This window comes from Accipiter gentilis, chromosome 1 (assembly GCF_929443795.1).
Source record: "Accipiter gentilis chromosome 1, bAccGen1.1, whole genome shotgun sequence".
NCBI classification, from domain to species: domain Eukaryota; kingdom Metazoa; phylum Chordata; class Aves; order Accipitriformes; family Accipitridae; genus Astur; species Astur gentilis.
Genome location: NC_064880.1, coordinates 5596128 through 5609847, shown reverse-complemented (window position 1 = coordinate 5609847; position 13720 = coordinate 5596128). Strand labels below are relative to the sequence as shown.

At 43.3% G+C, this 13720-nt stretch overlaps 1 protein-coding gene across 3 annotated transcripts; it reads right to left on the bottom strand.

The window, feature by feature from the left end:
* Positions 1-102: 102 nt before the first annotated feature.
* On the bottom strand, positions 103-12653 carry PGD (phosphogluconate dehydrogenase). Of its 3 annotated transcripts, none has more exons than XM_049819358.1 (13): positions 12542-12653; positions 11383-11458; positions 10768-10947; positions 10566-10631; positions 9328-9446; positions 7832-7901; positions 7319-7453; positions 6400-6589; positions 3711-3841; positions 3063-3196; positions 2609-2708; positions 939-1061; positions 103-352 (listed from the first exon to the last, which is right to left on the bottom strand). In XM_049819358.1, exons 1-13 carry the CDS (start codon positions 12547-12549, stop codon positions 233-235), a joined length of 1452 nt encoding a protein of 483 aa, XP_049675315.1. In that variant the 5' UTR covers positions 12550-12653; the 3' UTR covers positions 103-232. The 3 variants fall into 3 exon arrangements, with proteins under 3 accessions (XP_049675315.1, XP_049676164.1, XP_049677034.1); XM_049820207.1 differs by lacking the exon at positions 12542-12653 and adding an exon at positions 12026-12191; XM_049821077.1 differs by lacking the exon at positions 12542-12653 and adding an exon at positions 12030-12191.
* Positions 12654-13720: the final 1067 nt, after the last annotated feature.

The following is a 13720-nucleotide window of genomic DNA, read 5'->3' as shown; positions in this document are numbered from 1 at the left end:
AGACATTTTAGCCAGTTTTGGCCAGCAGCAGTGGAAAGAAAACACCTCAATGCCTTTATAAGCAAATTTATTTAGCTTTCTTCTATTATATATATATATATATATGAAATATACCCACAAGTTATTACAAAAGTGTCCCAACACAAGTTCTAGCACAGTACAGTAAAAAGTGGTATTCTAGGAAGAATATCTGAGATCTACAGTATCTTGGCTTCAAGAGGGAATACTTCCATTAGACATTGTAGGCAGAAGACGACACATTTCCTCCATGGCCTGTCCAGTTAGTATGGATAAATACACCTGGCTTCGATAATAATTCATATGTATGTGCACCAAAATAATCACGCTGAGCCTAGAATAAGAACACACACAAAATAGAGAAATGAATATCAGAGTCTTATGAGTACTAGAAGTTGTACCTACTGATACTTGACTATAGGAATACTAGAAATAAGATTTGACTCCAATATTATAACATTCAAACTTATTTTCTCATTATTAGCAAAATCACTGCAATGAAACATTTACTAACATTTAGTAATTAAGAGTTCTGTAGAAAGACAAGTACATTATTTCTACTAGGTACTAATCTAAAAAACAAGCACTTACATACATCCTAAGGCTCAAAGATACTTATTTCTTTATAAAGCATTTTGATTCAAAGATATCATTACCCTTGGTTCACAGATGGAATACTAAGACATGCTGGGCACTGTCATACCAATATCTCTGGTGTTCTTTATCCAGACATCTCATAGTATTTTATTGCTGTGAACTTCAGGTTTAACAGAGTTGTATTAGGCAATCTGTGCCTTAATCTTTACAGTGTTGGAGTGATTAGGACATATTGCCATCATGGCCTTTAGGCCAGTATTTAAATAACTACATGATGATATTTCAGTAGGTAGAAGATCTGCTACACTATTTCAGGCACCTACCTGAATCAGGTTAGCTGGTAATATTTCATGCCTGTATCCATCATAAAATGAAAGTGCTGTAGTGAAGCAGGGCATAGGAATACCAATCTGTACTCCAGTACTGATTACACGTCGCCAGGAGTCCTGGGAAAGAGGAAAAGGGGGACACACGGATGGACAACGGAGAAGAAAAGAAAGAAACTAAGCAGTGCTCACTCAGAGCTATGTGCAGGCCTATGAACTATTCTAGTACAACGGCATGTACTGTTTCACGTTACATGAAATCTAATGACCAAGTCTGAGCAAATGCAGCAGCAGATTCCTGATTTTACATCAACAAGGTTGATCCAAAATAATGGCAAGTAAGATAAGAGTTAACAAATGGGACAATAAAAGTGCAGACATATACTGCACATGCAATCAAACCACAGCCGCAAGCAAGGATGATGTTCTTTCACATAATCAGTGCATCCCAAAAGTATCAACACAGTGGGGAACATACTGAGCAAACACTGAGGCACTTCCAGGACCTCTAATCAAGCACAGTACAAAGCCTGCCCAAGGGCATAAAAGGTCAGCACAATATTTCAGACAGACATGTGGATAATCCTCATTTCAACTGTACATGTGATTTAGTAACCTGCATGGAATATTCAGCTTCAGTTAAAAGAATTATTAACAAAAATATATAACTTCTTTGTGGTCAGATAATCTGGTTTTAGTTCTGCCTGTCAACTCCGTCCAAATCAGGACGCTGTTTGGACAGACCTAGGTCTAATGAATGGCAGGTCTGAACACTGTTATTTTGGTGCTACTGCAAACAATGGTAACAGAACAGAGCTTTATACTCTGTACAACTGAAATCCAAGTGCACAGTAGGTGCAAGATGCAGGGAAGTGATGAGAATGTTCACACAGGCTAGACATTTTTTTCCTCACATCATGGTTCTTCTGAATTGCTAGATTTCTGCCTAAGGCTCTTCTGTAACAGTAAAATGGAAACCTTAAGTTTCTAATAGTAGCTTGGCTAGTATCAAAGAGAAGAACCATGACACAACAAGGGCTATATGTTTGTTTGCTCCTGTGTTACCTTTAGGTTGACAGTACAAATATACCTTGCAACATCACATGAGACCTTGGTTCATTGCTTGATGTATCTGGACACTGATTTATAAAGCAGTGCTTCAGTGATGGAAACCCCTTTTTTTTCTGTCATTTAGAACTAACATTCTCCAATTTTCTGATGAAATAGAGGCAAAGAGGCATTTGTAGGCATTTTTTCAAGGACAGGTTGCTAACCCTGGTGTCTGGCAAAATTCTAATTTGGACCTCAGTATAGTCTACCTCATCATGGTAACTTTCTTGTTCAATTTCAACCAGCTCCAACTATGTAGGTTTTTCTCCTGTCCTGATCCTATAAGACTGATAATGTTCTACTAAAGAAGGATACCTTGAAGCCATAGATGATGAATTCCTACACCCATACATTATGTGCATACAGATACACATACACAGTCCCAAAGACCTTAAGGATTGGTTAGAGATCTTTGGGACTAAGGATGCTGTATTCTCTACCTTCTCATTTTTTTTAGTCTAAATATACTTGTGAAGGTAATTCCTGGGGAAGAAGCTGAAGAAGTTCAGACTGTAAACTATTGGGTTTTTTATGCTCTTCCTTCCTTGGAAACTTACCTGACAGTTTTCAACAGCTGTCTTAAAGAAATCATCCAACAGCAAATTCTGGAGCTCAGGGTTTCGATCAAAAGCATCTTTGATTTTTCCCAGGAACACACTAGGCAGAACACATGTAAACCAGGAATAAAATTTCACAGCTTCCAACAAAGGCCCAGAATCCCAAACTTACAGTGCCAAAACTTGACTCAGCCAGACTCAGATTCCAAACACTGAGAAAGATGCAAACAAAATGAAGACCGAAGAAAATTTGCAGTAGCCAAACCACCACAGAATTGGCTTCATCTGGTAACCTTTAGTGCCATCTACAGAAACAGCCTCTCAGTATCTTATCAGCAGATTAACTCCATGTATTTTCCAAGAAAATCTCTAGGCTTGTCAGTCTAGCACCCCATAAACTAAATTGCCTGCTCTTCTCCCCTCAGCAACTAAGTTAACTCCTCATCTTAATTACCTTCTGATGATGCAGCCTCCCCTCCACATTAGTGCAATGCCACCATAATTCAGTGTCCAGCCAAATTCTTTGGCTGCTTGTCTCAGCAGCATGAAGCCTTGAGCATAGGAAATAATCTTGGAAGCATACAGGGCCTAAAAAAACAAATTCACAATCCAAGTGAAGTCCCACAAAGTTGAATGATTAACTTCACAGTCTACATGCTCTGCTTAGTCCACATATCATTAGGCATTAGTAGAGAAACCACATTCCGGCTATTTGAGAACCAAAATATCCTTTCTAATTGCTGGAAAGTTTGGTCTCCACAGAGAGAGATCAAGAGCTATTATCCCCATTACAAAGACAGGAGTATTGAAGGGTGAAAAAGTAAGCTCCTGTGCATGAATTATGACTCTGCACCCCAGCTAGCTGTCACTGCCCACTGTGGCTTAGACTTGAATTCCTTCAGGACTATTCTTTGGTCAGGAAAGACACTGGTCACACTATGCTTTGTGGACACCACTAGACAATGCACAGTGGGATGGCTGAAAGCAGGAACCACTTGTCATGAAATGGAAACACAAGAACTCCTCACCAGGGTTTACAGCATCCAAAACCTGCTTTGATATGCAGCTTTAATACAGCACTCTGGCGAGCACAATGACTCACCTTGCGTATGTCCTCCAGAAAAGCTTTCTTGTTCCCACTGAACTGAGTCATTTTAGGCCCATCCAGCAGCTTACTGGCCTGTACTCTCTCATCCTTGAGGGAAGACAGGCACCGTGCAAACACAGCTTCACCTTTAAGTATGGTAGTAAAGGGGAGATAATTAGAAAGTTCAGCATTACTGTTAAGGTCTGAGATACTTGTCCTCAAGCACACACTGAGAGCACCACTGAATAATGAGCCACATACATACTGAAACAGTCAGATGGGGAGAGAGGTGTACAAATTAATTATTTCAACAGCATTACTGAGGAACAAAACTGCCAGTCAGGATAATAACTGAGTAAATATTGACTGATACAGCTTTCAAATGATAAAGAAAAAAATAAGCCACAAGTCATCTGCATGAAAATTTATCCTCAGGAACCTTCACCAGCTCTTAAAGAATTTAGTTTAAAATCACTTCCTATCTTTAAAAGACAGACAGTGTTGCCCTGCAGTCTGGGGACAGGCAAGGCTGAAGACTTCACTAATTATTGTTATCATGCTTTGAAGATAAAAGGCTGTTGCATAAATGCCAATTCACATTAACTAGATGTGCTCCGAAATACACACATGCAAAGTAAGAGCAATTAAAATCAAGAATAAATGAGCAGGTTCACTTATAAGAGGAAGTTCTACAAATCTGCTAGACCCATAACACTAGTATTCAGAAGCCCATAAGAAAGTTTTATAACATCATTAAGCAGGTTACTAAATCTCATTCGCCAGGGCCAAGCAGTATCTTCAGCACCTAAAAAGAAAGCCTGAATGACAATCTCTTGATCTGGCTTAGTCAATTCCTAATCACGCTGTTTTAAGTTGTACTTATTTGCAATTGAAGATAGTATTGTTAAATGGGGGGGGGGGGGGGGAAGCTTCCTTTCCAGAGTCTGATAGAAGAAAAACAATCAAGTTTATTACAGTCTTCATACTGAACTCTTCTTCTACCTTTTGAGTGAGTCATGAATTACAACCCCCCCAAATAAAAAAACAAAACCAAACAAACAAGACAACAACAAAAGATGAATGAGTAATGTTTTCACAAGATTCTGGAACCTCTCTGCAGTAGGATTAACAGATCATATCAAAATCAGAACTGGCTCCCCTTCATTTATGCAAAAACTTCCTTCTACACTGGGGAGAAGGGGGCGGGGGGCTGGAAATCGGGAAAAAGCAGGAGTAGCATGACTCTGCTTTTACAAACGGAAGTCTGCACGTCATGCTTATGCAGTAAAACCACACACACAGCAACTGCCCTACGAACGGCCATGTTTGTACAAAGGCTATTGCACATACTTCCCTATCAACTCATCATTACCTAACAACGTTCCCCTGGTACTGCAGAGGACTAGGGAGTGTCTCCTCCACCCTTGATCTTTGCAAGAACCAGGAGAATATTAACAGCACAAGTGAGAAACACTGTTTCAAGCCTAGAACTGAAAGACTATAGCTTTAGTAACTTGTTTTGTAAAAATATGTTATTGGAATGCAGCGATGTTTCTCTGATAGCTACCGCTGCAGTTACTCTCTTTTAGCCTACTACAGTTTTTAATATCTTCTAATACAACAGGAGTTGACCAGCCAAGGGAAAGGAAAAAGAGGTAGAGAAAGCATGAAAATTAAAGCCAATCTGAGAGCAAAGAACCTGTTGAGTCATCTTATTTAGTCAACGAGAAAGGCTACATTGGACCTGTGGTAAGAGAACACTCTAAACGTGTTACAGATTTATTACAATTCCTGCGTCATAATTCCATTCAGAGGCCAGGTTAGATAAAAGGGTAGGTAACAAGGCTGTTAGATATGTATGTGAACAGGTAAATTCTCACACTTTAGGGATATAATTCAAAGCAATAACAAAATACATTTCCATCATCCTAGTTTGGCTTTGGATCAGCAGCTTTATTAGCCACAAAACAAAAACAGCAGCAGTCCAGAGTATATAAAGAAACATCTCAATCAACTGTTGTGGTGGAAAAACAGCAGACACCATCACAGGGTAGCAGTGTGCTGCTATTCTCAAAAAAAAAATATCTGTCTGTGCTCCTCAACCTGTAATACAGTTTGGCCCCCGTGCTCCTGTTTAGTCACACTAATGCTGGGTTAGGTAAGTTATACTGAAACACAGAAATAAAAGACTTAGGTAGATATCTGAAAAATAATTCTTATGTCTTCAGAGAAGTCTAAATACTTATCAAGCAGTGGTCAAGCAACAAGGTTTTGAGGGTGTCCTGCCCCCACCTTCATTTTGTTTTGTTTTTAAACATTTTTAAGGCTATGATGGGATTTGGAGTAGCAGATAAGGTGGAGGATTACTGAGAGGAACATTGCATCAATCTAGCATGACACTTCTAGCACTGCACTTATGTTCACCTGTCACCGAGTCATCACCAGCACTGCGAAGATACCATGGACAAAGGCATGGTAACAGTACTACCGACATTTGAGAAACCAGGTAAAAACAAGCCCCACAAAGAAAAACAGTAAGAGGTCTCAAGGGCAGAAAGACTGCAACAGGTACACCTAGAAGAGCCTCTTCTGTGAGCCAAGCCCTAGTGTGGGCTCATTTCTGAGATTCCCTGTTACCATGCTCCTTGCTGTGATGTGATACATGCGGGTAGAAAAGACGAGGCCAGATCAAAGAACCAGTTACCTATGAGTGTGACAGGGACTCCATACTCCAGGGCTGAAATGGCTGTCCACTTTCCTGTGCCTTTTTGTCCTGCGCTGTCCTTGATCTTTGGGAGGAGGTATTTGCCATCACTATCTTTGAATTTGAGAATATTGGCTGTGATTTCAATCAGGAAAGAGTCCAACTCTGTCTTATTCCATTCCTGAAATACCTAGAAAAGGAAAAAAAGTGTATATGTGTATACACACAAACATACATACACACACACACTGATTTACTATGTATCTACTATACGTATCGACTTATTGATATATGTATACATATACATACATATATGTATACATGCAGAAGCGGGTCATACCATCTCAGTTACTGGTTATTGGTACCCTGCCACATTTACCAATTATTTCAGCGCTGCTGAAAAGCCATTGTGCAGGAGCCCTGCACTGGAAGGAGCACAGCCCAGACTCAGAGCCGCAGAGCACCCGTCTCCAACTGGGAAGGCAGAGGCATAGCCCATCCTGTTGCCTGTCATCATAGGCACTGACAGCTGGAAACAGAACTGCCCTTTCAAGACACATCATACATACTGACTTGCTTCAATAAGGTCTTTGCAAGATTTGCCTGCTTGATTATAATGCTCAGTGTTTTACTAGCTTTTTTATAATTTTTATCTCTACAGAAGAAGGTGCTTCCTGGGAAGAAATCAACTGCAGAATGGGAGAGTTCAGACAACTTCTATAAACATTCAGGCGTACGTGCTTGCTGCTCCCTACCTCGTTTGAAGCTCAGGAATATTGTGCACTGCCCTTGGCAGAAGGCATGTCAGAAAAATTAACTTCATGTACATACAGCAGTTTTATCCAAGCCCAGCCGCCTTCATCAACAGCAGACAGCCACCATGGCTCAAGAACGCAAGACCCTAAAAACTACAGATTACCTTTGACATCTCATCATGCTCCATGCCCACCACATCTTTCATTAGGTGATAGGCCTCACAGATCAGCTGCATGTCTCCATATTCAATCCCATTGTGCACCATCTTCACAAAGTGTCCAGCACCCTCATCTCCTACCTGTCAGGAAACATCAAAAAACGCCATCAGCAACAGTGCTGTCACCACTTCCAGTGTTTAATACCTGCCTATGGCTTCCTTCTGCCTAAAGGAAGGAAGAAAGGAAGCAAGCCCAGTGCTTGAAAACTGAAAGCTGAAAACACTGTGGGTCACAGATCCATTTAGCTACCCCAGCACATGACCCGGCCATAAAACTTTGTCTTTCCATTGTATGGGACAATGTTGTCAAAGATGGTAGAATTGAATGCAGTCAGCCAGAAAATCAACCCACTAATGTTGCTGGTTTTATTAAGGACAAACATGCATGAGCTTCAGCAACCAAACTACCTAAGCATGGATCTAACCACAAGTTAAAGTCAGTATCAAGTAAATATTTACCCAGTCACAACAAGGTTCCCCAGATCCCACTTTAGCAGCAATGCTTTGAAATATGGTCTTGATGTGGGGCCTGTGGGGAGAAATAATACGCCTCAGCAGATAGGCAGAGGACACAAATACCACAAGAAAAAAAAAAAACAACAAAACTTCGGTATGATGCATCCTTCTGCAACCTGCCAAAAGGCAGCTTGGGATGAGGGCATCCTAGCAGGCTGATGACCCACCACACAGAAATGTCCAATAAAATGCATGTTTTTCCCAGAACTAGACACTGTTTGCAAGAAATGGGGACAACTCATGTCATGCTTATAGCACCGTGCAGACAACTTAATGTACCTAAAGGAGTCCAAATATTATCTTCTCCATTTTAGAAATGGGGAAATAGAGGCAGGTTATGATACAGTCTCACACTCAAGAGAAGATCAGTGGCAGAGCTGAAACAAAATCCCATTCTGTTCTATAGCCACAAGAAAAATCCAGAGTGATCTGGCAGGAAGAAACTCCATGAATGCAAGTCAGGATATAGTTATCTGCACTACTGCAGTAATTAGGAGCTTCTGTCATTGCCAGGCTCCCCAAGTGTAGTACATTGCTTAGCCAACAGGACAGCATTACAGAATGCCAAGTTCGGAGCAACCTAAAGTGACCACTGGGAAAGGAGCATGGCTGGCACATGGGCTGCAGGTGCTGTGAAAGAGGTGGGGGACAAAGTTCAGGTAAGGGTGGCACATAGAAGCTGTCTTTACCGAGCTGTTTATGGCAAAAAGATGGTCACACAGCAGATTACTGTTATGTTGTTTGTGGCTTTGTGCCGTCAAATTTGAACAGGCTGATATTGGTATGAAATGCTAATGCAAACGGACAGGGACTTAAGAGATTCTAAGGCTCAGGTAAAGCCCGGACACGCATTTTCTGTGTACATTTACAGATAGAATGAGCAACCAGGGATATAGTCCAATATGAACACTGATGTACAGTCCTTTACACTAACATGAATACAAAACAGCAAGACAGCATGGCAAAAACTTGCAAAAAAATTAATGTATTCAATAGTCAGTACAACATGTACTGAAGCCTCCTTTTATAATGTGTGTCATTGCAGGGATATTTGTGGCTGCCTGTTTCATGGGTAACAGTTGTCCAAGCATGTTGGGCCCTAAAAGAAAAATCATAATCAAGAACAGTACTTTTTTAAAATTTAAGCAAAATTCTTTTCACCCCTAGTACACATTTCTCCCTTCAGATTTCTGTAGGAACTACTTTGCCTGTGAATTCCTGGAAGAAAAACCTGCCTTTGTTCTGCTTGCCATGGAAGCTCAGCACTGCTCTGTGACCCCAGCTAGGTTGAGAAATCTTGAGCCTTGAGGAAGTGGGATGGCAACATATCTTGTTCTCTCCACACCCACGCCTGGCTCCTTCCCTCCCTCAGCTCTCAACGTGAATAGAAGACGATTGTTGCAGACCATTCTGAAAAAAATATTCTAGCTCATGTTTACCAGGCTTCTTTGGCTCCTCCTGGCATGAGTGAAGGACCGTATCTGGCACCCTCCTCTCCACCACTAACACCGCTTCCGACAAACAAGATGCCCTTTTCGTGTAGTTCCTTACAACGTCTCTAGAACAAAGAGCAGAGCAGCGTTATTTAATTTCTTTTAATGCCAGAGCCTTACAAAGAAAGGTTAGCAATTCAGACCTAAAATTAGGTTTTCAATTTTGCTTTGGACGCACTAGAAGACAACTTTAGAGAAAACTTGTACATACACCAAAGTGAACATTAGGAAACTTCCTGTTGCTTTGACATGGCTCCTTGCAAAAGAGATACGCTGAGAAAACAAAGTCCTTATAAGCACTGGATAGAAAAGAGCAGTACTGAGGCTGGAAAAGGCTCAGAATTAAGTGTCAGGTGATACATGCTGTGTGCAAAGACATGGGGGAGGCAGATTAGGCCCAAGGTGGAGTTGCTGAGTTCATTGCAGAGTGAAGGTGCAAGCATGGACAATTATAAGGGAAACTAATTCCCTCTGACTGGGAGAGAAGCACAGGCTGAGATCCCTAAAGGGAGCTGCAAGCTCTCCAAGTATTAATCCTCATTTAGTATCTGTTTTTTACTCTGGCATGGCCAATGCACTTATCCAAGATCAGGATGCCAAAGCAGAAAGACTAATACCAGCACTCCTTCTAAGATTCAGAAGTACTGATCTGAATGCAGTATTTTCATGCAAGCATCCCAGATATGCTAACATAACTTCTATAGTTACAGCCTGCTCACAATCAGGCTTTTTGGGTTTTTTTTGAAAAACAGATCATTACTCTGCTGTTTTCATTACCAAGACAGCCAAACCAGCAGTTTTCTCTTCCTGGATCTTCCCGTGGTCGTGTAGGATTAAGATATAACAACAAATCCATAAATATCCTTAGATTTTTGAATTTCCCTGAAAACTCTTTAAGATTGCAACAGGAAATTTTCTAAAGGCCTTCACTCTTTAAAAGATGTCAATAAAAATATTCTTTGATGATATGGGCAACTTTTATAAAAATATACTTATAGAATAGTCCTTAACTACTATAACAATTGCTTTTTAATAGGCTGTGTGATCTAGTTTCGCAGACAACTCAGTTTGGCCTTCCCTGAGCAGAGGGGAGATGGCATCTTATTGACTGACTATTCTGATGATCAGAGGAGAAAGAATCACGTGTATTTTATTCATCCACTTTGAGTAGAAAACAGGCTTACCGTGGTATCTCTATACTCAGAATTCCCACCGTCAATTATGATGTCTCCAGTCTCCAACAATGGTACCTGCCAAAAATAAATCAGCATTTTGGTTTTCTCCATACAATCAAAACCTCATTAATGATGAATAATTGAGATCTTCCACAGGAAATTTCTCCAAAAGACAGCAAGAAGTCACAGGTAGAAAGAATGTTTGCCTCACCAATTTATTGATGAAGTCATCCACTGCATTTCCAGCCTTCACCAGCAAGATAATGCGACGGGGCTTCTTTAACTTAGAGACCATCTCTTCCAGGCTGTGAGCACCAATCACTTTGGTTCCCTTGGCCTCATTGGCCAGAAAGTCATCCACTTTGGAAACCGTCCTGTTAAAAGCACAAACCTGGGGGAGCAAGAAAATACGCTAATAAAAGCTGCTAACAGACAGTTACTTTAGCTCAGACTACAAATTATACAAGAAAGGTTCAACATCATGTGGTCTCCCATTTCCACCTTCCCTAAGGGATGAACCTGCAGCATGTCGTTGCAAGTGCCTTGGGAACCTATGATTAATGGCCAAGCCCAAAGCAAAACTTCAGGGAAAAATCATATGTAAGTAACACATCAGGTAGCTAGCTAAGTACAGGCATGCACTGCTGTTTTTCTCTGGAAACAGGACAAAGGGCAACCTAGTTTATAACTAAAAAGAGAAAACAACACCCATTACACCATCAAATGGGGAAAAAAAAAACCCAAACCCCACACAACACAAAATGCTCAGCTCCCATCCCAAGTGCTAGTAAGTCAGCCTTTCTGAACAACATGTTCCTTTGCTTACCACAAAGCCATGGTCGTTCATGTTCAAAATAAGGTTTTGACCCATCACAGCCAGTCCAATCAAAGCAATGTCAGCCCTGGAATGTGGAAGAACAAAAATACCAGGTAAGTCTCATTTGCAGTGATCTAGCACCAGCATCCATACCCTCTGTTCTGATCTTGCCAACCGCTAGACTAGCCCACCCCTTTCTAACAAACGTTAGGAGAGACCTGTAGCACATGCTCTGAACTGATTCTGTAGGCGCTTACAGCAAGAGATCCTTGTGGTTGCCAGTCAGTCCAGCAGGCAGAGTGGAGACCAAGATATAGCATGTTTCAAGTCACCAAAATTTCTTCCCAAGTACCAAGGCACAACCAGAGGAGTAAAAAAAAAAAGAAAGCTATGCAAAACATTGCCCTAGGAGGCAGGGAGTAAAGCGAGTGCCTCCGATACATCACTGATGGATCCAGCTCTACCGCAGCTCCACATTTAACAGATACTGCACTAGAACATCACGTCTGAACACTACGCTATATTTTTGCTTCTGCAATGTAAACTATCTCGGATTTGAGGCGAGCAAAGAAAAAGAGGGCAAAAAAGAGGATATTCTGCTAGAGGCTGCCGCGTTCAGCTTGCAAGGGGTGTGCGTGTAGAGAAACCCAACCTGCCTACTTCTGTTCCTCGGCTCAGGAACAAGTTTCCTGCTTCACGGCCATGACTCCAAAACGGATCGCTCCCGGATTTTGTCAAAAAGCTTCTCCGTCAGCCGCCTTGATGGTCCCTCAGCCGGCGCAGAACCTCTTGACGGCGAAAATCCTACCCGCCCTCGGCGGCCCCATCCCCTCCTTCCTCCCGGACACACCGCCGAACCGGCCAAACGGGGACCGCACGGAATCACCCGCCACTCCCAAACCAGCCCGTCGAAAAACTCGGTTTTGCAGAAAACCACCCGGCGGAGGCGAGAGACTAGAAAAGACTCCGGCCTCCCCCTCAGCCCGTCGGCGGCACATCGCCGGCTTCCCCCTCCCCCCCCCCCCCGCCCCGGTCTCTAAGGCCTTTCCCGTGAGCCGGGGGCACCCCGCCCGGCTCTCCCACCACCACGAGCCGGTTTCGGCGCTGCCCCCACCCCCAGAGGCAGCCGTGCCGAGGGACGGACCCCCCCTCCCCCGCCCGCACTCACTCAGCCATCGCGGCGGCGCTGAGGGGAGCGGGCGGCGGCGGCGACGACGACGACGTCTCTCGGGGCTCGGCCTGCGGCGCGCGCCCGCTCGGCCCTCAGCGGCGCGGGCGGGAGCCGCGCCCCATTGGTTCTCGCCGCGAGTCCCGCCCACCCGCCCATGGGCCGATGGTTGCGGCGCCTCGCCCCCTTAAAGGGGCAGCGGAAGGGAGAAAAACCGCGTCCCCCGCACGGACCCGGCGCTCCGGGTTGCCACACCGTTGCCCAAGAACGGGGCGGGGGCAGCAAGTCAGGGAAGGTCCGTCCCCCCACCTCCAACACCCGAACGGGTTCCCCGGTCGGTACCGGTGCTGTCCTTCGGGCGTTAACGCTCCGACGCCGCCGGCGAGGCCAGAGGTGTGCCAGAAGGCCAGCACCGCCCGCTGCGGGAGGGAGTCTTTCCTCTCCTTTAATTACGGAGGATTCGTTGCCTTAAAATAAAGCTGTTGAAAGGCCTCCCTAGGCTGCAGTCACCAGCTCAGGTATCGGTTTGTCTTTGAGGCGTCCTAGAATTTGGGCAAAAGAAAACCCAGGAAACCTGCCCATCCATCAGCATCGAGATTAAAATGAGGTGTAAGAAAGCTACTTCCCTACCTTCGCTCCATGACGGTCAGATGCATCGTCGAGACGCACCTCCATTTTAAGCATGTTTACTTTCTACTGAAGGCACATTCTAAACATGAAGACTGGCAGCAAACTGACCCATCACAGTTTTTGTTCACCTTTTTTTTTTTTTTTTTTTGGGGGGGGGGGGGGGGGGGGGGGGAGACACACCATTGGGAGTGAATGAACCTGAAAGCAGTAAAACAGATAGCAGCTTCTCCAAGTATTATTAAATAAACTGTCCAAAGAGCGACTATAAAATGTTAATGGGTTACTGAAGTGCCTAACTGGAAAAAAAGGAATCGGCAACAGCAGCCAGAAGCCAGCAAGACACCCGTAGTAGCTTTTCAGATAAAGAACAGATCCAGCCAGCAGCCTGATAGAAGTATTTTGCCATCATGCAGCTGTTCTACAGTTACGAGAGGTGTTTGACAGCAAGCGGTGCCCCATTTTTGTAGGACGTAAAAGCTTTGGGAATGCCCTGTCCACCCATGACTTTTAAAAGCTACAAAGAACTTCCCACTTCCAGACCAAGATGAG

Coding starts and splice junctions, on each gene's coding strand:
- PGD (XM_049819358.1), bottom strand. Junction 10,632..10,767: donor ATGACTTCATCAATAAATTG/GTGAGGCAAACA, acceptor TATTTTTGGCAG/GTACCATTGTTGGAGACTGG. Junction 7,454..7,831: donor GGGAACCTTGTTGTGACTGG/GTAAATATTTAC, acceptor GTTTCCTGACAG/GTAGGAGATGAGGGTGCTGG.